Source organism: Protopterus annectens, chromosome 4.part0 (assembly GCF_019279795.1).
Source record: "Protopterus annectens isolate FY-2018-M chromosome 4.part0, PAN1.0, whole genome shotgun sequence".
In the NCBI taxonomy this organism is placed as follows: Eukaryota; Metazoa; Chordata; order Ceratodontiformes; family Protopteridae; genus Protopterus; species Protopterus annectens.
In genome coordinates this window covers 1,347,437,186-1,347,463,151 of record NC_056733.1, presented here as the reverse complement: position 1 = coordinate 1,347,463,151, position 25,966 = coordinate 1,347,437,186, and the positions used below count along the sequence as shown (strand labels likewise).

General features: G+C 44.5%; 1 protein-coding gene across 1 annotated transcript in view; it reads left to right on the top strand.

The window, feature by feature from the left end:
• Positions 1 to 25,966, top strand: part of AFAP1L1 (actin filament associated protein 1 like 1) — a 507,629-nt gene that overhangs the window by 338,222 nt on the left and 143,441 nt on the right. Inside the window, exon 11 of the mRNA XM_044069203.1 lies at positions 1,968 to 2,123. Coding sequence (XP_043925138.1) covers positions 1,968 to 2,123 — 156 coding nt within the window. The remainder of the gene's footprint in view (positions 1 to 1,967; positions 2,124 to 25,966) is intronic.

Here is a 25,966-nt window from a genome sequence, read left to right as displayed (position 1 = left end):
CTCATGGCAGTACCTCCATTTCTCATTTTCCATCAGGACAGAGTCTCTTTAAGAACCAATCCTTCATTCATGCCAAAAGTGATATCCAGGGTTTCTCTACATCAAGCAATTCACCTGCCTACTTTCTTTCCCAATCCTCAAAATAAAGGAGAAAAACTTCTGCACACTTTGGACATACACAGACAATTGCGCTACTATTTGGACAGAACAAAGGCCAACAGAAAGTCTGACCAACTATTTGTAGCCTGCGCTGCTGGAGTACAAGGAAAGGCAATTTCCAAACAAACAATTTCAAAATGGATTGGAGACTGCATCAGATTCTGCTACTCTTTCCATGGAAAAGGTGTGCCAGCCAATATCAGGCCACACTCCACCAGAGCTACAGCCACCTCCATAGCCTTTCTAAGAGGGGTGGCTACAAAGGACATTCTAGAAGCTGCTACATGGAGCTCCGTGCATACATTTTCCAAACATTACAACCTGCCTTTATATTCCAGATCCCGAGCAGGCTTTGCTTCTGCAGTCCTGCAGGGCATTTTAGCTACACCATCCTTATCTTAGATCCTACCACCCCCAGCTTGGCTATGGTATTCAACCCATATGTCAGGACTGCAGTTGCATTCTTGAAGGACATAGTACAGTTTTGTACCTACCATAAATGTAGATGTCCGATAGATATGCAACTGCAGTCAGGTTTTCCCTCCCTCCTACCCCTCTGTAATTCTCTTTTTTGGGTCCACTCCCCCTTTTTCAAATTAGCTGGGTATATCTGTTATGGTGTATCTGTTTATTACTGTTGTGCATGTCTGGAATTTATATCCATTCTCTAAATTTAGCCTTCCTTGGAGGGCACCTGGCATCTGGGGCAAGAAACACTGAAGAAGATGCTTTTATATACCCCAGCCGCTCTGACGTTGGGGAAGAGGTGACATCAGCCGACGCCGGACCCAGACTTTGGAATCTGGCCAACCAAAGGGCTGCCTGAGGCAGGACAACCCATATGTCAGGACTGCAGTTGCATATCTATCGGGCATCTACATTTATGGTAGGTACAAAACTGTACTTTCCCTGCTTTGCACCACCCTTGTTATGACTTTGCTTTTAATGCCACAGCTTTTCAGCCAGACATTGGACAATTGTAGGAATGTGCTAAAAGAAGCACCTTTTATAGTTGAGGTTATTCTTAAAATATATATTTTGGCAAAATGCCACTCATTCACAGATTACCTGTAAAAGTCCATAAACGTGAGCATTGTTTGTTACAGCTTGTAGAACTTCATTTGATGAAAGTCTGCAAAAACTTAAAAATATTGTTCATTTTGACTATTGCCAAAATGTGTCAGCTTTGATTACTCATCTTTGAATGCAGTACAGCATAACTTTGTGTACTTAGGGAGTGGGTTTGGGGTTAATGTAGTCCAGCATTAGTGTTTTATACAATGAGGCAGCATGACTGGGAAGGGAGTCAAACGTGGAGTATTGGAATTTGCTCAGATCTTTGCTCTATGTATTATCACAGCTCACCAGTTTTGATTCTGTTTCCAAACAGTTTTGTTCATTTAATTAGTTACCTTTTTTGTGTGAATGTCTTTTGGATGTTTCGAAGCAGTATTTGCTTACATGGAAGGGAAGCATATAATACAGTCTCAATCCGATGTTTATGAATATATCAGGAATGAATTAATGTGCTTCTTGGTACATTGCCAGTCCAGAGATTCAAAGATGTGTCTTTTCTTAATAAGAGTTGCATTCCTACTGTAGGAATATTGGCCTTACAATTTGTCATGAGTCCGCCATTTTAAAGTACTTGTATTTTGCTCTTTGTTAATGTTGAACAAAAATGCTGTTTGTATAATAAAGGCTAATCAGTGCTGCAGATGAGATGAACATGCATGCAGACATTTTCATTATTAAGCATTTATTGCCAGTAGCATGTATTCAGTCTGTATTCCTCTGTTTGTTTGCAGGAAAAGGAAAAAAGTGTGGACTGGCTGAGCTGAAGGGGTCTGTCAGCCGGGCAGCTGGGAGGAAGATCACACGTATCATCAGTTTCTCAAAGAAGAAGCATCCAACACAAGAAGACACCCAGACATCATCCACAGAGGAAGATATTCCATGTTGCGGTGGGTTTTTTTATACCAATATGTTCCTGTTGTTTAGTAGAATAATCTGAATCCACTTAGAAAATGAAGATTGGAGGGGCAGTAGCAATTCTGATTCTTTCACCTTGTATGCGGATGCATACTTTACCAAATGCAGTTATTTGCCTATTCATTCATTTATTCTCTGATATCTACTTTTTCCATTTCATGGTCACAAAGAGATTCATTCTGTCTTAGCACCCAGTGGGTGCATGGCAGAGAAACTAATCCTGGCTATAAGATTCTTATACTGTTGGCCCATTTATTCCCTTTTAATTAGTTCTATGAGGAACTTCTTCTGCATATTGTACAGAAAGAGAGTGAGAGATAAAACACTCACCTTGTTGGAAGGTCTTATTGCTGTTAAAACACTTCTGTTCAGTACAGTACAGTACCTTGATTAGGTGTTACTTGAGCCAGTGGATGGTAACAGAATGTTTTGAAATGGTAGCTAGAGGTTCCTAACTGCTTAAAATTAGCTTATAACTAAGTAAGTATTCTAGCACTGCAGCCCAGGGCAAAACTTTTATTGTACAAGCTCCTGTATTGCTGTCACTCTGCCACTATCTTCGTTATTAAGTGTGCACACTCTCCGTAACATTTGACCTTTGAGTTAGTCTGATGGTTTTCCTATCTTGTCCACATCTTATAGTTGCATATATTAAAACGGTTTTGGTTTCAGTTTTCTTTTGTAATAGTTTTTTTCTACTTTGCTCAGTTGTTGCACTGTTCCATCTTCTGATCAGATACAAAGAGGAATGTGACAAAATATTATGCCATTTTAAAAGACGGATGATAGTAGATAGCAACCATTCTGTCTACACTTAGAACAGTTGAGTAGATAATGGTAAATGAGCTAAATTGTTGAGTACATAGTAATTTAAACATAAGATTTTCCTGTCTTTCTTAGTACCCATTTTCAATCTTACAAAAAAAAAATTCTTAAAACACCTTTTGGAGGAAGACACTACCTGCTTTCTTCCTACCGCTAATGACTGTTGTTTATAGTTAATGTCAGTAGTTCACCAGCTAGCACACTCCACTTTGATTCCACAAAAATCGGTATTCTGTGGGCTTTCATCAAAGTGGACATTTGGGTTCATATTCCAGTACTCAGTCTGCCTTCTTTAGATGTTACAAATGTAACTTCAGGTCTCCCCCAAAGAAAGTCCATAAATCTACGTGTGTGCGTGCATGCGCTCATCTGTATATGTGTGTGTGCACTTGTGCGTGCACGCGCTCATCTGCATGTGCATGTTGTGTCTGTATGTGTGTGCATGTGTCTCTGTATGTGTGTATGCGTGCACGTGCATCTGTATGACATTGTATCTCTGTATGTATGTGCACGCACGTGTGTGCTCGTGTGTCTATCTGTGTGAGTGCGAGTGCTCGTCTGTGTGTGTATGTCTACCTGAAACAATTTTACATTTTGATTTATCTGTGCTGTGCAGAATTTTTTATTTTTTTTTGGCTTTGCTAACTGATCAGATGATATCAAATATTCAAGCTGGTTGTTAGTCATGTCTTGGGAACATCTAACATGTATAGAGTCTTACTTTTCTATACACTCAATCTTTATGATGTTGGGGGATTAATAAAGTTACCACAATGTGTGCACTATCTGTACACTTTGTGTAATCTTTCTGAATGAATAGACAGCAAAAGCATTGTGGTAGGGCTGTTCTTGAATTCAGAAAAGTTACCTCAATGTGTACACCTCATGTTAACCTTTACGAATCTCCCCCAGTTGTTGTCTTTGTCTTCATTGAACATTGCACCTGTCTTTCTACAAGTTGACCTACTGTACTGCATATGATGAATGTTATGTATTTTAAATTTTGCTTAGTAGTGTGTTGTGTTGCAGCCATGTGTATGTTTTGCTGTAACACAAGGGTGAAACAGTGTGTAAAATTAATTATGTAGTGCAATGTGTGGTGCATTTGGTGAGATGACTTGGATAGAAGTCATTGAGAATGCCCTAGAGCCATTGTTTTCCAGAAAACATTAGCACTATTGTACGCAATAAAATTAGATACTGTTTAGCAAACAGGCTTATTTTGCTATATAGATATATCTGTACACAGTACTGTACAACAAAAAGGTTCATAGGTACATAGGTGTGTACTTGGGTAATGGCTCTGGAGCCTTTTACAAGCCTAGCCCAAAGGATTACCCTGGCATCGTGCCACCTGACCTTAATTCCTAGTGCCTCTGTCAAGTAGAGCTACTGGAGAGGGCCAGTGAGGTGCTGTGCTTGACATATATGGGAAGTCTATTCCATAGCATGGGCAGTCTCTGGGTTATGAACCTGTCCCTCCAGCATGATGATCTTCATGTTTCACTGTTGCAGTCATCACATTTAGGGTTATCCCTGCTAGGGTAGCTCTCGGCCAGCCTGAATACCAGAGACTTTGTATTTCTGTGTCGGTTGCTGTCGCTTGAAGACTGACGTTAGGTTGTCAGTGTTATAAAGGAAGGTAGCCAACACCATTACATCAGTCTTTCTTGCCATGGAGCCTGAAGTAGAAGCAGTTTGCACCAGTGCCGGTTGGCTGCTACCTGAGTTTCATTTCCGAATTGAAGTTGAAGTCTTTGAAACCTAAGTACCCCATTGGGGATCCTTTTTTCTTCCACTAACTGATGTCAGAAAAAATTAATAATTGTCTTGCCTGTGGAAAGCAAATAACACACCGGGGCTTCCACTCCTACTGTGTCACTTATCTAGGCCCAGACCACAATGTCCCTCATTGTCGTTTCTGTGCTTTAACGCCATAACTATTTGTCATTGGGCCCTTATTGTAGCCAGATATTTCCGTTTACAGTCCTCAAATTCCGATATGGCTTCCCTAAAAAGTAAAGATACAGACAGAGACAGACTGCACAGGACTAAACCTTCTGATGACACTACCGCCAAGCTGGTCATCAGTCCTCCGGAATTCAGTGATGTGCTTTCGCAGCCCCCTTCTACCGAGACCCTTTCGGAGTCTGGTATGCCACAGAATTCTTCTTTATCTAAGGATCCTGCAGTCGTCTCTACCTTGGATGGGTCCGGAGCTGCTGTGCAGGCACCGGCTTCCAAGGAAGTCCTTCGCAACACAGAATCCAGACATAAACTGACGCCTTCTTTCACAGCTACCGTTCTTTCTAAAACAACTGAGTTCCTTAGGCCCAGGGGTCAAACCACCCCCAAGAAACCAACTTCCAGCCATTCTTTGGTGCATGCTCCTTTGCCTCAGTCACAAATGCTTAGAATGGCAGAGGACCTTATCATGCTGATTAGGGGAAGCCAGGCCACTCCCTCAAAAAGAAAAAGAGATCTGTCTCCAGAGGTTTTGTCTGAACAAGAGTCAAATTAATCTGATGCATCTGACTATGAAGACATGCAGTCCCTCTCTACATATGAGGATTCTGATGCAGAGGAATCTATCCTTCAGCCTCTCCCCCAGAGGATTTTTCCTTTGGGGAAACCCTGCATACTTTAAAGGAGCATTTCAAATGGGAGAGTCAAGACTACCCACAGTCTATAACGACACTGAGAGTTCCCGGACCTTTCCACAGCACAGATCCTTAGTCATCCCCTAGTCTTAGATGTGGTGGATGATGTCTTCCTTGAATACAGCTTGACTCCAGATGCCCTCCCTCCTGCTCCCAGAAAGCCAGACAGGTACTACAGAGTCCCTGACTCTCACAAATATCTCTTTAAAAACCCAACAGCAGACCCTGAGGTCATTACTCAAGGCCCAAAAGGGGTTAAAGCTACTTCAGCTAAGAATCACACCCCCTCAGACAGGGATTCCAGAGCAGTGGACAAATAGGACAAAAAAGTATACTCCTCAGCTACTCTTGTTATCAGGGCACTAAATTGTCAGTTCCATATGCTTAAATATCAGCAGCATACCTTGGAACTCCTTAAACAGTAAGCATAATACTCTTTGCTCCCCTTAAACTCTTCTCTAACTCAGAGCACAAACCTAACTTAACTTAAATGTAAATAATGTAAATATTTGCTCTGGTCAACAGTGGCACAGGAAAATAATTTTCTTGGGTGGCAAAAGCCAGGGTACCTTTTTGGCTGGCTTGTATAGGCCCCAGGACCGAAAGCCTACTACCTACCTAAGAACCTATATCACAACTGTACAACCCACAAATAACCTCTACCACCATTTGCTCTATTTCTCTTCTTAATCTTTTCCCCATCACATCTCAGTTTCCTCTGACTTCCTAAATTTCAGATGCCTTATAATCAAGGAACTTATTCTTGTTCTTCAACTTAACATAAAATTGTAACCATGATTTCATTACTATGATTTATTCTGTACCTACACTATATAATGCCATCCTAAATATTTTGATACTATGTAACCAAATAATTTATTTTGCTCTATGGCACAAAGTGATATTTTAATTGTGTTTTCTTTAATATGATTGTAACTGTGAATACGCTATGTAATGCGGAGCTTTGCTCCCCAGGCCTCCACTGAAAACAGGCTCCCCGAGCCCAGTGGAACTGAAATAAGTAAATAAACAAACAAAAAATGTACTCCTTTCCTGCACGGGCAGAATCTAAACATTTACAGGAATTAATGCACTCTGTTGGTCAAGTAACTAAACACACTTTGCACTGTGGTTTTGACACCCTAAAAGCTTCTTGCTGGGCAGCAGTCACTGGATCCATCATTAGAAGACATGCATGGCTTAAGGAACAACCCTGCTAGACCATGTCAAATCAAAATTGTTGGCTGCACCTTTGCACAAAGATAACTTATTTGGTACTAAAGCAGAAGAGGTGTTAAAAAAAGATGAAAGAAAAAGCAAAATCTATGCAGACTGTTAAAGATTTCTTACAGGTACAACCCCCTAGGTTCAGCAGGCATTTTCCTTCCAAGCACTGTTTTTTTCCTGCACCTTGTAAACAGGGCCAGCCTAGGCCCCGTGGAAACAGACCTCCGAGACAGCAGTCCCATGGTTTGCAGAGATCTAAGCAGTGGACTGCTACCACTTCAAAATCAGGGAGTTCTAAGCCACCCCCTTATGGTAAAAACTCGCACTGACTCACCCCTTCCTTACCTCGCCTCTGCCCACCATCACATACCCCTAGGAGGAAAACTCTCCTTTCACTCAAGCACCTGGGCCACCATTACCAAGGACCAATGGGTTCTGAACATTGTGTCTCAGGGGTACAAATTCTCCTTCCACAAACTTCCAACCCCCAAAAGGGTTCCCAGATCTACCACCAAATCAGTGGGCAGAGGCTCAAAAGCAAATCCATACCCTGCTGTCCTTGGGAGCAGTAAAACAGGTTCCTGCAGAGCAGATAGGCCAAGGTTTCTACTCCAGACTTTTTCTGGTACCCAGACCATCCTCAATCTATCCATTCTACACACCTTCCTGGTGATCCCAAAATTCAAAATGCTCACCCTCCAGCAGCTGCTACTCATGCTGTCCAAGGACACTTGGCTAGTCACCCTGGACCTAAAAGAGGCCTACCTCCACATTCCCATCAGGGAGTCCTGCAGAAAATATCTTCGCTTCAGAGCAGGATCTTAACATTTTCAGTTCTCTGCACTTCCCTTTGGCTTATCTGCTGCTCCCAGAGTTTTCACAAAATGCCTGGCTCCTGCCACTGCTTTTTGCAGACAAAGAAATATTCAAATTTACCCCTACTTAGATGACTGCTTTATTCAGGCAGACAGCCAGGAAAAGCTGCTCAAAGACCTGGCCTTTGTAAAAAACCTACTAACCTCCTTAGAGTAGACAATCAATGAAAATAAATCCAAACTGGTACCCACCAAAAGGATTATCTTCCTGGGAGCAAGTCTGGACACAACATCCCAGATGGCATGCCTGACACCAGAGAAACAAAGTTTCCTATCAGCTTACTTCACTCAACTGGCCACCAGGCCCCAGCTTTCTGCAAGATGAATCATGCAAGCCCTGGGGTTCATGGCATCTTGCATACTCCTTATTCCATATGCCAGACTGCATATGAGGAAACTTCAGTGGTACCTAAAGAGCCTTTGGTGTCAACACTCTCAAGATCTGGAAACTCTTTTACCTATTCTGATTTATTTGCAGTTAAAAGCATTCTGTAGAATCTCCTTGCTCCTTTATCTGTTTAAAAACTTTCATTTTGTGGCTCACTGCTGTTCTTCTGCTGTGATAAACATTTCTGTAGTGTTTAGTGTCTAAAAGAGTGTAGGCTAGTAGCTTTAATATTGTACCCTACCCTTCCTCCCTGTTGGTATTTTGCTGTTATACTTGGTGGCTTTGCAGTTGCCTGCCCCTACTGTAAATTGGTCTGGGACACTCCTCCCAGTCTAGTGTCATTAGCTAATTTTACCTAATACAGAGAGAACATCTGAGAAGACCAACCCACTTAGTTTCTTTCCTTCTGTTCCTCCTTTCTCCCTTTCTAGAAAAAAAAATGCCTGAATCTCCTTGTGTTCTGACTGTGCTTCTCAAACATTTTTGAAATATAGAGTATATTTTAGTGCATTTATAAAAACTGTATTTGCCTTAATATTGCTACAACTCAAGTGCACTAGGTTTCACTGTATCTGAGTTGATGTTCATCGTGCATACAGCTGCAGTCATAACAGATGGGTTATCCTGCCGTCAGGCAGGTCCTCGGTCGGCCGAATTCCAAAGTCTTGGTCCGGTGTCGGTTGTCGTCGCTTCTTCCCTGACGTCATTGCGGCAGGGGTATAAAAGAGGCAGCCGACGCCATTTTCCCCAGTCTTTCTTGCTGCGGGGTGCCCAAAGCAGAAGCAGTTTGCAAGTGCCGGTCGGCCAGCTCCTGAGATTTACGAAAGTATTTCAGCTGAAGTCTTCTTGAAAGCTAAGTACCCTGTTGGGAAAACTTTTCTTGCCTCAGACCGATGTCAGACAAAGTTAATAATTGCATTTCTGTATACCTTGCTTAGGCCCAGACCACGACGTCTCGGCCTGCTGTTTTTGTGCTAGATTCAATAAGCGCACTATTAAGCATCGGGCGGAGTTCGCCCTTCACTTTTTTGGCAAAAAATTTAATTATATTATGTCATCAGATACTCCGACTCCAGTTTTGAGCAAAAAACGCAAAGATAAGGACCGACATACGAGGTCCGCACTACCTACTGAAAGCACGCTAATGCCTACTACCAGTTCTCTGGTACTCAGCGAGGCACCTACGCAGCCCCTGAGTACCGGTGACAATGCATTACCGGTGTCTTCAGTACCCGAGGTCGCAGGCTTCTCGGCCCCATTCCTACTACAGATCCCGACGCCACTCCTGGTGGGGAAACTCAGAATTTAGACAGGCCTGCCATTTCTCAAGGGGTCTTCAGGCCTTCCTCCTTCTCCATTAAAGCCTTCACTAAATCTAAAGCAGCCATGAAAACCAAAAAGAACAGGTTCCTCAGACCCCCTCTCAAGGCACCATGCCTAAAAAACAGATGCTTAAAATGGCTGAGGATTTGATTACTCTTATCAGGGGTTCTCAACCCCTCTGACAAAAGGCCCAGATTAGAGGAAGACTACCCTTCCTCAGATCAAGCTTCTATTACCTCAGAACTATCTGAGGACCAGGATTATGCCTATTCTCCATTCGAAGACCGTGATGCAGAGGAGTCTATTCCCTCGGTCTCCCCCCCTGAGGACTTCTCTTTTGGGGAAACCCTGCATACATTGAGGGAACACTTTCACTGGGAAGGCCAAGATTACTCAGATTCCAAGAAAAGGCTCAGGGAATTTCTTCTGCTCCCCCAGCATAGGCCTCTGGCTATCCCTCCTGTTTTAGATATATTGGATGATGTGTACACAGAAGCCAGCCTTAATCCTGATTCTTTGCCTCCAGCTCCTGTTAAACCAGACAGGTATTACTGGGTTCCTGGCTCTCACCAGTTTCTATATAAAAGCCATACTGCTGACCCAGAAACAATTTCACAGGGTCCCAAGGGAATTAAGGCCTCTACTGCTAAAAATCCATTACCTTCAGAGAGAGATTCCAGAACTTTAGAAAGGTGGGGGAAAAAAGTGTACACCTCGGCCACTTTAACCATGAAGGCATTAAACTGTCAGTTCCATATGTTAAAGTATCAACAGTTTTTGATATCTTAGCTGAAAAGCAAGATAACACAAAAAGAACAACCAGATTTAAAAGAGTTGCAGGATTTGTTGCATGGCGCAGAGCAAGTGGGTAAACATACCTTGCAGTGTGGTTTTGATGCTTTAGAGGCCTCATGTAGAGCTGCTGTTACGGGGTCTGTTATACGTAGGCATGCTTGGCTCAAAGAGCAAACCTTACCAGATCATGTCAAAGCTAAATTATTAGATGCGCCTCTTCAAAAAGATGTATTGTTTGGTGTTAAAGCTGAGGAGGTGCTAAAGAAAATGGAGGAAAAAGCAAAATCAATGCAAACAGTGAAAGATTTCCTGCAGGTACAGCCTCCACGTTTCAGCAGAAACTGGCATTCAAACAATTGGTCCTTTCCAGCCATGGACAGACCTCAAAGGGGCAGATACAGGTGCCTAAGGAGCAGAGGGCAACCTCAAGGATCTTTCAGAGCCAGACAGTGGCAAGCACCAACCCCAAGAGGTGGAGAAGATAAATCACAGTCTTTTAGAAAACAGACACAATGACTTCCCCCTACACCTGCCAAGCAAAGCTTTAATGGCAGCACCTTTGGGCGGAAAACTGACATTATTCTCAAAAAATTGGCATATTTACAAAAGACAAATGGATTCCGGACATTATAGACAGAGGCTACAGGTTCCACTTTCACACCCTTCCAAAAATGAGAGGCATGCCAAACCTGCCACAAAATCAAAGGGCAGAGGCACAAAAACAAGTTTCAGCTCTCATGGACATGAAAGCAATTCAAGAGGTACCTGCAAAAGAACAAGGTCAAGGGTTTAAATCCAGACTATTCCTGGTACCAAGGAAAGACAAAGATTGGAGACCTATCTTAGACCTATCCATCCTAAACACATATCTACAGGTGCCAAAATTCAAGATGCTCACATTACAGCAGCTTCTTCCCATGCTGGGCAAGGAGTCTTGGCTGGTAACATTGGACCTCAAGGAGGCATACCTGCATGTCCCTATCAGACAAGATTGCAGAAGATACCTCAGATTTCTTGCAGGTTCAACCCATTACCAATTCTCTGCATTGCCCTTTGGCTTATCTACTGCACCCAGAGTGTTTACGAAATGCCTGGCATCAGTAATCGCCTTCTGCAGACTACAAGGGATACAAATCTACCCATATCTGGATGACTGCCTGATCCAAGCGGACAGCAAGGACATACTACTGCAGCACCTGGCGTTTGTAATAAAACTGTTGAACTTCCTGGGATACACAGTCAACAAAAGAAATCAAAACTAATACCCTCTCAACAAATAATTTTCCTGGGTGCCAGCTTGGATACAACCACCCAGATGGCCTACCTCACGCCAGACAAGCAAGGGCAACTGTCTCAATACTTCAGAAAATGGCAACTTACACCAGGCTAACTGCAAGGAAAATCCTGCAGGCTCTGGGATTCATGGCATCTTGCATCCTACTAATCCCATGTGCAAAGCTGCATATGAGGAAACTTCAATGGTACCTGAAAACTTATGGTCTCAACACAGTCACAGCTTGGAAACAATTATCCCACTCATTCCATGCCTTCAAAAGGAATTTATGTGGTGGACTCAAGCTTGCCAAAGAAACACAGGTCTTCCTTTCTGTGTACCTCAAGCAACTCAAATCATCACAACAGACACCTCAGACTACGCCTGGGGAGCACACATGACAGATCAGTGCATTCAGGGAAAATGGACCCGAAAAGAGAAGCACCTTCACATCAACCAAAAGGAAATGCTAGCCGTGCAAAAGGCTATTATGACCTTCAAAGACCTACTGCATCCAGGCCAGCTATTGATAAGGACAGACAACACCACAGTGATGTGGTACATAAACAAACAGGGAGGAACTCATTCATATCCCCTGTGCAGGCAAGCCATGACCCTATGGAACACAGCACTGGAATTGCAAATTCAACTGCAGGCACAATTCCTGCCAGGGAAGGAAAACACACTGGAAGACAACCTAAGCAGAAATATGACAGATCCACACGAATGGAAGTTGCATCCTCAACTTTTCACAAAGATAACTCAGGCATGGGGACAGCCAGACATAGATCTATTTGCTACCCACAGAAATTGCCAGTTGAAAAAATTTTGTTCAAGGACCTATCATCCACAGGCCTGGAAAGTGGACGCACTTTCCTTCAATTGGGAAACAGTGACAGTCTATGCCTTCCTGCCTCTTCCTCTGCTGCCCAAAGTTCTATTAAAAGCCAGAGCAGAGGCGAAAATGATTCTCATCACTCCAGACTGGCCAAGACAACACTGGTATCCGCTCCTGAGGAGCCTGACACACTCCCCACCATGGATCCTACCTCTAGTCCCTCGTCTGTTGTCCCAGCACAACTACAAAACACTTCACAGCCATCTCAAAACTCTAAATCTAGCTGCATGGAGAATTCCTTGATTTCCCAACAGTTTCTCCTCTCCAAGGAGGTGCAGGATGTCATCTTGGAGGCCAGAAGACCTTCTACTAGAAAGGCTTACTCCGCCAAATGGAAACGATTTTGTGCCTGGAATCAAGAAAAGGGACAGAATCCTTGGGTAATAAATATACCTCAAATTTTACAGTACCTAGCTGAGATGTTAAACAATGGACTTTCCTTCTCCTCCATCAAGATCCACGCTTCAGCCATTTCTGCACAATACAACACAGATCCTCCATTATTCTCTCACCCTCTCTTAAGGCAGTTCCTCAGAGGGGCAAAGAATTTAAAACCCCCAAGGAAACCACCAGTCCCTGCTTGGGACCTCAACTACGTATTGGAAAAGCTGACCCTTCCTCACTTCGAGCCAGCTTCTTCAACAGAGTTACAGTACTTGTCATGGAAAACAGCCTTTCTTCTGGCTATCACCTCAGCACGCAGGGTTTTGGAGCTACAGGCCTTCATGGCTGTGCAACCATTCATCATTTTACATCAGAACAGAGTTTCCTTACGAACCAATCCTACCTTTATGACAAAGGTAGTATCCAGTGTAGCTTTGAATCAGACTATCCACTTACCTACCTTTTATCCTAATCCACAAAACAAAGGGGAAAGACTTCTATATTCCTTGGACATTCACAGACAACTTCATTACTACTTGGACAGAACAAAGCCATTCAGGAAATATGAGCAACTCTTTGTGTCCTATGCTGTAGGTGCTCAGGGAAAGGCTATTTCCAAGCAGACAATTTTAAAATGGATAGCCCACTGCATACGTTTTTGTTACTCATTCCATGGAAAAACTGTGCCTGCATGCATCAGATCCCACTCCACCAGAGCCACAGCTACCTCTGCAGCCTTCATCAGGGGGGTCCCTATCAAGGACATTTTGGAAGCAGCCACCTGGAGTTCAGTGCACACTTTCTCCAAGCACTATCACCTCCCACTATACTCAAAATCTAGAGCAGGCTTTGCCACAGCAGTCCTGCAGGGCATCCTAGCCCCTCCTAGTTCCACTTAGTGCCTACCACCCTTACTTAGCTTTGGGATTCTACCCATCTGTTATGACTGCAGCTGTATGCACGATGAACATAGTACAGTTTTGTACCTACCATAAATGTAGATGTTCGAGTGCTCATACAGCTGCAGTCCAGGTTTCCCTCCCTCCATCCCCTCTTAGGACAGGCCTTATGACAAACACTTTTCATATAACCTTTTGGGGTATTCTTTTATGGTGTATTTGCTTGCAACTACTGTTTTTGATTTATCAACATTGCATCTTTGCATAACATTATGTTTACCTTCCTTCTGGGGACACCTGACATCTGGGGCAAGAAAAACTGAACAAAATGGCGTTGGCTGCCTCTTTTATACCCCTGCCGCAATGATGTCAGGGTGCCGGACCAAGACTTTGGAATTCGGCCGACCGAGGACCCGCCTGACGGCAGGATAACCCATCTGTTATGACTGCAGCTGTATGAGCACTCGAACATCTACATTTATGGTAGGTACAAAACTGTACTTTTTAGTGTGTTTTAGCTGCCTTTCTGTATATGTAGACTTAAGTATATGTAGAATAGCTACTTATTCTACTGTATTACTGCCTCTTAAATAGTTTTTCAGTTGTGCACTTGCCTTGCGTCATTTAAAACGTTTTAAATTGCTAATTATGTAGAGTTTTAATTGCATTCACTGTTTAGGGCTACACACTCAAGTGTGTTAGACTTTTCTGTGTTTATTTACTGTATTATTGCATTGTTTAGCTTGTTTTAACCAAACAAAACACCCCCCCCCAAAAAAATACTATCTTGTTTGCTCGTTTCCTGCCTTTCCTAGCTAATATAGCTGAGATCCCAGCCTTTGCTGGTTTCAGGACTTTATTTTCTCTGTTCAGAGCTATCCAGACCTTGCTGTGGTAGAGGGAAGTCCTACTGCTTACCAGTGGGACTGGTGAGCATTATACTGCCTATCTAATGCTAGAGGAGTGGTTTTCAGCTCTGAAATTGTAATTTTATTAGTCATTTTGGGCTGATTTCTATCCCTTTAAACTTTCTGGCTTAAAAACGCGTGTGTTTGCGCATTTTTCGCATTGTGCAGCACCGCGGGGCTACGGTTAAACTATTCCAGGTGCCAGAAAGTCTCTCTTCAAATTTTCCCTTAGAACTAGCTGGTTTCTCAGTAGTAGCACTAAACTCTGAACCACTGTGACTAGCACTTGCTCTAGAACCTGCTGGAAAGCACTAGGAAGCCTGAAACTGATTCAAGCACTCAGCTCTCCTTGTCAATAAGGAGAAATTAATCATAGGCACTAAACAGCCTATAATTGCAAAGTACCTTGCAAAGGTAAGGGAAAACAACTCTTGTGCTTTACAAAAAAGCACCTAAACAGGCATGTCCCAAGGGTCAGCTTCTGGTGATTTCTCCTGTTCACTTGGTGTATCTGGGCATACTGGGGCAATGCAGCAACTGCCTCATGTACACAGACAACACTCTCCTTCTACCACCCAACACTACAACCTGCGAGAGATGCACTTACATAGCCAAACTGGAAGCAAAGCTCTCTCTCCAGCCAAGATTGTGCTAGACAGTCAAGAGGAGAATGTTAACATCTGCACTACACCTCAAGCAACACATAGCCCTTCAAAACTCACACCATCAACACCCACACATAGCAACACTAAACCCACATATGTGGAGGCCCTTAACATTAACCGGCTCAAGAAACAAGGACCTCTGAAGTTGAAATGCAAACAAACACCAGTCACAACTAAAGTGACACATAGCCCACAACACCAGTGTGCCACTCAACAACAGCCCCTAAGGCAAGACAACGTACCCAACACTTTAGTCATAGGTGAGTCTATAGTCAGGCACACTGATGTCCCACCCACCAGGCTGAAGAAGGAGAAAATTACAGTCAGCTGCCTGTCGGGTGCCAGGATCTGCCACATAACGCATGCACTCAAGTCACTCCACAACAAGTACAAATACCACTCTGTCATTGTCCATGTTGAAGTGAATGACTTGAGACGTACCTCCCTGGACTACATGAAAAGAGACTTGGAAGAGCTCTTGGATCATGTGGCCCAGGCAGGTATGACCCTAGCCCTGAAGAGCAACCTGCCTTTGCCTAGAATGATACCACAGTATAAGGTCAAAATGATTGACTTCAACAATTGGCTAAGCTTCTGGTGTCATTCAAAGGGGATCCAGTATCTGTCTGCCTGGGACGACATGATCAACAAACCACAATGCTTTGCCAAAGATGGTCTGCACCTGTCACCCCTGAGATTCACGTTACTGGCTAAAGCTCTTGCCACCCCTATAGTGCCTTTTTTAGGAAAGATTCAAAGGACAAAACCACCACTGTAACAGATACAAGCATGCAAAATCTGAAGGTAATGCTACTCAATGCTAGAAGTCTAAACCTCAAAATGCACTCTCTCGAGGCACTCCTAAAAATGGAGAACATCGATATCTGTGCAGTAAGAGTGCCCTGGTTCAAGGCTTCAGAGAGCACCCCTGCAATACCAAGCTACAACTCTTACCACACTTTTTGGCCACCAAACCAAGACCGAAACACTAAAGGTGGAGGAGTGTCCATATTCACCAAGGATATTCACACCTCCAGGCAAGTTGCCAAACACAATGCATCTGAAATTCTCCAGGTGCAACTAACACTAGGTAAGACTGCAATCCAAAGTGTAGCTTGCTACAGATCCCCCACCATGCCCCAAGATTCTCACTACACCTTTCTAAACATACTGGAAAATATTAAGATACAACCAAACACCCTAACACTGGGTGATTTCAACTACCCTGCCATTAACTGGGAAAACTACTCTGGTACCAACACCTTTTCCCAATAGTTCTTGGAATTCATAAATTCAAATGCCCTGGATCAACTTATCCATTGTCCCATCAGTGGCTCCAATATCCTAGACCTGGTCATTACCAACATGGGAGATAGATGCTGCACACCAGTGGTCACCCCCTCATTGGTCAGGTCTGACCACAAGCAAATCACCTTTGACATCCACATCACACCACCACCCCCAAGTAAGGAAACCTCCATAAAAAAACTTCTCCAAAGCCAACTTCATGCTACTCAATCAGAAGTGACAAACTTCATGTCACCCATGCAGACGAGAGCTGAAAGTTCGACTGCTGAATCCTACACTAAGGCACTGTATGAGTACATCCACTTGTGCATGAATCATGCCATCCCAAATAGAACCAAGACACTCTCCTCCAAAACAAGGACGCCAGTCTGGTGGTCCCCTGCCATAAACAAACTATACAACAGAAGGAAGAAACTGTTGCAGAAAAGAGGAAAATCCCAGGATGCAAAAAACTCACTTACCAGCCTCAGTAAGAAGCTGAGATCCCTCATAAAATCCTCCAAAGCTAGTTAAGAAAATAAAATTGCCAAAGATTCCAAAGACAACCACAAGGCATTCTATAGTTATGTCAAGAATCTAAATGACAATGCTCAGATCTGCTCTGAGCTACAACAGAATGGCATTAAATATATTGATCCCAAGGATATTGCCAATATCCTGGCAGATCGATTTATTGCCAACTTCACCGCCCTCTAAAGGGCCCATCTAAATACCAAAAGATTGCCAAATTCCGGTAGTCATGGCCACACAGGTAGAAACCGCACTCTCCAAAGCTAAGAATACAGCATCCATGGGACTAGATGACAACCCGGGCTGTGTACTATATGAACTACAAAATGAACTGGCTCCTCACGTAAGTGTCATGTTTAATCATAGCCTCACATCAGGCTTCATGCCCACTGAGTGGCGCACAGCTGCAGTTATCCCACTCCACAATGGGGGGATCCATCTTGGATCCTGGGAACTACCGTCCCATCAGTCTGAGGAGCCTGATCTGCAAGGGCATGGAATGCATTATCATGGAACTTATAAACAAAGACATTGGCAACCATCAAACACTGGACCCCACCCAGTTTGGGTACGTGAAGGGCTGATCTTGTCTCCTGAACCTGACTGACTTCTTTAAGTCAGTCTCCAGAGCAGTGGACTAGGATAAGGCAGTCCACACAGCCTATCTGGACCTCGCCAAGGCCTTCAACACCATCCCCCACTCTGGAATCATAGATAAGCTTACTAAGCTGGGCATAAATCCCTATGTCACTTGATGGGTTGCCAGCTGACTTACTGACAGAACCCAGACTGTAAAAGTAGCCGACTCCAAATCCAGCTCCAGAGAAGTGACAAGTGGAATACCTCAGGGTTCAGTCCTGGGACTGCTCTTGTTTGGCATCTACTCCTCTGAAGTACAGGCCCACACTAAGGGACTTTGGCTAACAAAGTTTGCAGATGACTGCAAACTGGGAACCATTATTGAATCCCCAGATGATGTGGATATTCTACAAAAGGGCCTTACAGAAACAGATGCTTGGTGCCAGAGCCATGGGCTCAAGTTTAATGCCAAGAAATGTATAGATGTTCATCGTGTTACCCTGCTGCAGTCATCATACTTGGGTTATCCTGTCATCAGGCGGTCCCGCAGTCGGCCTGAATTCCAAAGTCTTGGTCCGGCATCGGTTGCTGTCGCTTCTTCCCTGACGTCAGTGCGCCAGGGGTATATAAGAGGCATCTGACGCCATTGTCTTCAGTCTTTCTTGCCACATGGTGCCTGAAGCAGAAGCAGTTCGCAAGTGCCGGTCGGCCGACACCTGAGATTTTCGAATCGAGTTTCAGTCCGAAGTCTTCAAAGCTAAGTACCCCATTGGGGAAACTTTTCTTGCCTCAGTTCGATGTCAGAAAAAGTTAACAATTGCATTTCTTGTGGGAAGCAAATACCTCATAAGGACTTTCATTCTTATTGTATACCTTGCCTAGGCCCAGACCACAACGTCACTGGTTGTCGGTTTTGTGCTCTGTTCAATAAGCAAACTATAAAGTGACGCTTTGATTTCGCACGACACTACTTCGGTAGGAAATTTAATTACACTATGCCGTCAGAGCAACCGACTACCGGCGTGCATAAAAAATGCAAAGATAAAGATAGGCAGCCTAGATCCAAGCAAGACTCCGAGGCCTCGGCTGGGCCGGTCGCAGGTTCTCCGGTTTTCAGTGAGGTGCCTACGCAGCCCCTGGCTACCGCAGAATTGGATCCCCAGACCGCTTCGGATTCTGCAGCAGAGAGTTCTAGGCTGACGCAGCCATTTTCTTTAGGCTCTACCGACGACATTGCAGAAGGAGAAGCCGGTGCTGTAGAAACACCTTCGGTTTCTGAAGGTGTCTTCAGACCGACTACTCTCACCATAAAATCTTATGCTAAGCTTAAGACTCCTCTAAAACCAAAAAAGACTGCAGTTCAGTCTCCATTTCAAGGCCCCATGCCTAAGAAACAAATGCTTAAAATGGCTGAAGATTTGATATCTTTAATCAGGGGTTCCCAACCCCCCCCCCCCAACAAAAGGCCTAGACAACAGGAGGATTATGCCTCCTCTGATCAAGTGTCTATTTCCTCAGGCTCCTCTGAGGAACAGGATTACTCCTTTCCCCCTTATGAAGATTCTGATGCTGAAGATTCCATTCCCTCAGCTTCTCCCCCTGAAGACTATTCCTTTGGGGAAACCTTACATACCATGAGGGAACATTTCCACTGGGAAGGTCAGGACTACTCCGACTCAAAGAAAAGGCTCCGAGAGTTTCTTTTACTCCCCCAGCACAGACCACTTGCTATCCCCCCAGTTTTAGACATTGTGGATGATGTTTTCTTAGAATCTAGTCTAAATCCCGATTCTCTGCCTCCTGCTCCAGCCAAACCAGATATACTATAGAGTGCCTGACTCACACAAATTCCTTTACAAAAGCCCTCTTGCTGATCCAGAGACAATCTCCCAGGGTCCCAAAGAGGCTAAGGCTTCTATGGCTAAAAATCCTGTACCCTCTGAAAGGGACTCCAGAGCACTAGATAGGTGGGGGAAGAAGGTTTACAAATCAGCTACTCTAGCTATGAGAGCACTAAATTGTCAATTTCACATGCTGAAATACCAGCAATTCCTAATGTCTCAAATAAAACAAAAGATGAGCACGCACCCTCAACAGTCATAATTCAAGGAAATGCAGGATCTGTTGCATGCAGCTGAACAGGTGGGCAAACATACTTTACAATGTGGTTTTGATGCCTTGGAAGCTTCCTGTAGAGCAGCTGTTACTGGGTCTGTTATACGTAGGCATGCTTGGTTAAAGGAACAAAATCTGTCTGATCATGTTAAAGCAAAGTTACTAGATGCAACCTTACAGCAGGATGTCTTATTTGGGGTTAAAGCCGAAGAGGTTTTAAAGAAAATGTAGGATAAGGCAAAATCTATGCAGACGGTCAAAGATTTCTTTCAGGTGCAGCCCCCACGCTTCAGCAGAAATTGGCCAACAAAAAATTGGTCCTTTCCAGCTTCTGACAGACCACAGTGGGGTAAATACAGGCACCCAAGGGGCAGAAGACAAGCACAAATCCCTTACAAACCTCACCAATGGGGCACTGCAACACAGAAGGGAGGCGAAGACAGGTCCCAAACTACTAGAAGGCAAACACAATGACTTAAACCTCAAACTGCCAAGCAAAACTCTCTTGGCAGCTCCCTTGGGAGGAAAATTAGCACTTTTTGCAGACAACTGGTGCATCGTCACAAAGGACAAATGGGTCCTAGACATTATCTCACAAGGATACAGATTCCATTTCCACACCTTGCCAAGGATAAAATGAATGCCAAACCTGCCACAAAATCAATGGGCAGAGGCACAAAAACAAATTACAGCTCTCATGGACATGAGAGCCATTCAACTGGTACCTACACAGGAGCAAGGCCAAGGATTTTACTCAAGGCTCTTTCTAGTCCCCAGAAAGGACAATGCTTGGAGACCCATTCTGGACCTTTCAATTCTAAACACATTCTTGCAAGTACCCAAATTCAAGATGCTAACACTACAGCAGCTTCTTCCCATGTTGGGCAAGAAAGCTTGGCTAGTAACGTTGGACCTCAAGGAGGCATACCTGCATGTCCCTATCAGACAAAATTGCAGAAGATACCTCTGTTTCATTGCGGGTTCAACCCATTACCAATTCTCTGCACTGCCCTTTGGCTTATCTACTGCGCCCGGGGTCTTCACAAAATGCCTGGCACCAGTAATTGCATACTGCAGACAAAGAGGAATTCAAATATACCCATACCTGGATGACTGCCTCATCCAAGCAGAAAGCAAGAACATTCTCTTACAACATCTGGCTTTTGTAAAACACCTTCTAAGTTGCCTAGGGTACACAGTAAACGAAAAGAAATCAAAACTAGTGCCCTCACAAAATATGGCATTCCTGGGTGCCAGGTTGAATACAACAGCCCAGATGGCTTATCTGACGCCAGACAAACAACTACAACCAACTCAATACTTCAGAACAATGGCAACAAAGACCCAACTCCCTGCAAGAAAAATTCTGCAGGCCTTGGGCTTCATGGCATCTTGCATACTACTAGTACCATTTGCAAAACTGCATATGAGAAAATTACAATGGTACCTAAAAAGCGTATGGACTCAACACAGCCACAGCTTGGAAACAATGATACCTCTCATTCCCTGCCTTCAACAGGAGTTTCTATGGTGGTCACAGGCATGTCACCTCAACAAGGATCAGCCTTTCACTTTACCCCCAGCCAGGCAAATTATGACAACAGATGCATCGGACTATGCCTGGGGGGCACACATGACAGGACAGTGCATTCAAGGCATATGGACTGCAGATCAAAGGAATCTGCACATCAATCAAAAAGAAATGCTAGCTGCACAGAATGCTCTGACAGCCTTCAAGGACCTCTTACATCCAGGACAGCTTATCATAAGGACAGACAACACCACAGTAATGTGGTACATAAACAAACAAGGGGGTACACACTCCTACCCTCTATGCAGGCAAGCAATGACCTTGTGGAACACAGCACTGGCTTACCAAGTTCAATTACAAGCTCAATTCCTGCCAGGAAAAAAGAAGACATTGGCAGACGACCTAAGCAGAAACATCATGGATCCCCACGAGTGGAAACTGGATCCACAAGTATTTGGAATGATAACTCAAAAATGGGGGCACCCAGTCATAGACCTGTTTGCCAGCCCCCAAAACTATCAGCTAACAAAATTTTGCACAAGGACTTTTCACCATCAAGCTTGGAAAGTGGACGCACTCTCATTCAGTTGGAAAATGCTGACAGTATATGCCTTCCCTCCATTGCCCCTTCTCACAAAGGTGCTGCTGAAATTCAGGATGGAGAGACCCCGAATGATACTCATTGCCCCAGACTGACCACGCCAGCACTGGTACCCACTATTAAGGAATATGGCCCAGGGCCCACCATGGATTTTACCACAAATTACTCATCTGCTCACACAGCAAGACAGTCAGATTCTACACAGCCAGTTCAAAACCTTAAACTTGGCTGCATGGCATATCACCTAAGCAACCAGCCATCTCCTCTTTCAAAAGCTGTTATGGATGTTATTCTGGAGGCCAGGAGGCCCAGCACCAGGAAAGCCTACTCAGACAAATGGAAAAGGTTTTGTGCCTGGAACCAAGCTAAAGGCCAAAATACCCTTCAGCCGGACATACCTCAGATTCTACAATATTTAACTGAGATGTTACACAAAGGGCTTTCTTTTTCATCTATTAAAATCCACGCCTCAGCTATTTCAGCTCACTACAACATGGATCCTCCCTTATTTTCACATCCACTCCTAAGGCAGTTTCTCAGAGGGGCCAAAAACATTAGGCCTCCCAGGAGAGCACCAACACCTACTTGGGACCTCAATTTTGTTCTGGAAAAACTTACGCTACCTCCTTTTGAGCCAGCTTTCTCAGCCGACTTAAAATTTATATCATGGAAGACTGCCCTGCTGCTAGCAATTACTTCAGCCTGAAGAGTCTCAGAGCTTCAGGCACTAATGGCAGTAGAGCCTTTCCTCATTTTTCATCAAGACAGAGTTTCTCTACGAACTAACCCCTCCTTTATGCCTAAGGTGGTATCCAGTGTGGCTCTAAATCAAACCATCCATTTACCCACCTTCTTTCCAAATCCACAGAACAAAGGAGAAAGACTCCTGCATTCCTTGGACATTCACAGGCAGCTACGTTACTACTTGGATAAAACTAAGGTTTACAGAAAGTCTGACCAGCTTTTTGTATCCTATGCTACAGCATCACAAGGAAAAGCTATCTCAAAACAGACCATTTCCAAATGAATAGGACATTGCAAACGTTTTTGCTACACCCACCGTGGAAAATCAGTTCCTGCTAGCATAAGGCCCCACTCTACCAGAGCAGCAGCTACATCTACAGCCTTCCTCAGGGGGGTGCCTACCAAGGATATTCTGGAAGCTGCAACTTGGAGTTCAGTACACACCTTCACCAAACACTATCACTTACCACTTTACTCTAAGACTAGAGCTGGCTTCGCCACTGCAGTTTTGCAGGGCCTTCTAGCCTCCTCTAACCCTGTTTGACTCCACCTCCCATCCTTAGCTTTGGGATTCTACCCAAGTGTGATGACTGCAGCAGGGTGACACGATGAACATAGTACAGTTTTGTACCTACCATAAATGTAGATGTTCGAGTGTATACCCTGCTGCAGTCCAGGTTACCCTCCCTCCATCCCCTCTGACCTAACTAAAACCTGTCAATACCTTAAAATCTGATACAACCTTTGTGGTGTATTTGCTTATAGCTGGAGGGATGTTTTGTTTGTACTAAACTTTTATTATTGGTACTATCTACTGACCACCTTTTGGGGGGGCACCTGACATCTGGGGCAAGAAAAACTGAAGAAAATGGTGTCGGATGCCTCTTATATACCCCTGGCGCACTGACGTCAGGGAAGAAGCGACAGCAACTGACGCCGGACCAAGACTTTGGAATTCAGGCCAACTGCGGGACCACCTGACGACAGGATAACCCAAGTGTGATGACTGCAACAGGGTATACACTCGAACATCTACATTTATGGTAGGTACAAAACTGTACTTTATCTCCTTTGGGAAAAACCATGTACCCATGAATTACCACATAGGTGGCAGTATGCTAAACACCAAAACTGTGATGAGAGACTTAGAGACACAGGTGGACAGTGGTCTCACCTTCGATAACCACATTGCCCCAACAGTCAGGAAATCCTTCTGTGTGGCACACCTCATCACTAAGGGCTTTTCATCCAGAAAAAAGGAGGTCATTGTCCCACTGTACTCATCCCTCATTAGACCCATTATAGAGTACAATGCCCTGTTTGGTATGTACCTCACAAGACATCTGCAACAGCTGGAAAGGCTGCAGAAATACCTCACTAAAAGAATCACAGGCCTAAAGCAGATGCCATATGCTGACCATCTAAAAAAAACTCCAGCTACACTCTGTCTCATATCATCTACTCAGAGGTGATCTCTGCTTAACATACAAGGTCATGTCATACCATTAGTTGTTGGACATGCTCCACTTAAAGAAATTTCAATCCCTCAGAGCCACATGCTCCAGGGATCTAAACCTTGTCATCACAATGAATAAAACATGCTGGAGGGATAGGTTCCTGTCCCAGAGACTCCCCATACTCTAGAATAGATTGCCCATACATGTCAAGCAGAGCGCCTCATTGGCCCTCTTCAAAAGGAACCTTGATGATTGGATGTGAGATAGGAAATTCACCTCAGGGATCACATCAGTCGCCCTGCTAGACAGGGGTCCAGTGAAGTAAATATTGTGGGAAGAAATATCCAGGGAATTGTTATGGCTAGGCTTGTATAGGCCCTAGGGCCAACAGCCTAGTACCAACCTATGAACCTATTATTCCTTGCCTGAGGGAGGAATTTCTTTGGTGGGCAACAGCCTGCTCCCACAACAAAGGACTGCCCTGCTCCCCCCACCCCACTGCCCAGACCCTTACCACAGATGCATCAGACTACACTTGGGGTGCACACCTGGATGGCAGGTGCATACAGGGCCAATGGAACCCCCAGAAACTCCCCCTGCACATCAGTCTAAAAGAGATGATGACTGTGGAGCAGGCCTTGATAGCTTTCAAACTCCTTCTCTCTCCAGGGGTTCTTGTGATCAAAACAGACATCACCACAGTGATGTGGTACATCAACAAGCATAGAGGGACTCGCTCCTACCCGCTGTGCAGGCTGGCCATGACCCTTTGGTTCACAGCCTCTTCCATGCATCTACACCTGTTAGCACAATACCTGCCAGACTCTCTCAACTCCCTAGCAGACCAATTAAGCAGAAAACTGTTGGACCCCCATGAGTGGCAACTCAACAGAAACACCTTCTTACTAATAACTCAGAAATGGGGAACCCTGCGGGTCGACCTCTTTGCCTCCCACACCACATATCAGCTCAGCAAATTCTACACCAGGGAGCATCACTGCATGGCATGAAAAATAGATGCTCTGTCCTTCCCCTGGGTAAACCTCTCAGTCTATGCCTTTCCTCCCCTACCTCTCATTCCCAAGGTACTGATCAAATAAGGGAGGAAAAACCAAGGACCATTCTCATAACTCCAGACTGGCCCAGACAGCACTGGTACCCCTTGCTGCGCAGCCTGTCCCCACTGCCCCCATGGAATCTTCCTCAGATTCCCAACCTCCTAACCCAGAGGGAAGGGGAATTCATGCACCCCCAATTGCAGACACTCAATTTGATAGCGTGGCTTATAACCTGATCCCTGACCAATCTGCCCTCCTCAGTAAACAGGTTATGGTATTTATCCGAGAGGCCATATGCCCTAGCACCAGAAAGTCTTATGCAGATAAATGTAAAAGGTTCTGCACCTGGATCCAGGCTAAGGGGGCCAATACAGCACAGCCCTCCATCCCTCTCATCCTGGATTACTTAGCTGACCACTACACAGTGGTCTCTTTCGCCTCTATAAAAATTCATGCCTCTACTATTTCCGATCATTTTTCCACTGAGCAGACTCTTTTTTTCACACCCTCTAATCAAGCAGTTCCTCAGAGGGGGTAACGATTTGAGGTCCCCCTGAAGGGCACCAACACCGGCTTGGGACCTTAACTTTGTCTTGGAAAAGCTCACCCTGCATCCATTCGAACCAGCTTCTTCTGCAGAGCTAAAATTTCTCTCCTGGAAGACAGCCTTCCTCCTAGCAATCACTTCAGCCAGATGAGTCTCTGAGCTGCAAGCACTCATGGCAGTAGAACCCTTCATCATCATCTATGCAGACAGAGTATCCCTCAGAACTAATCCATCCTTCATGCCCA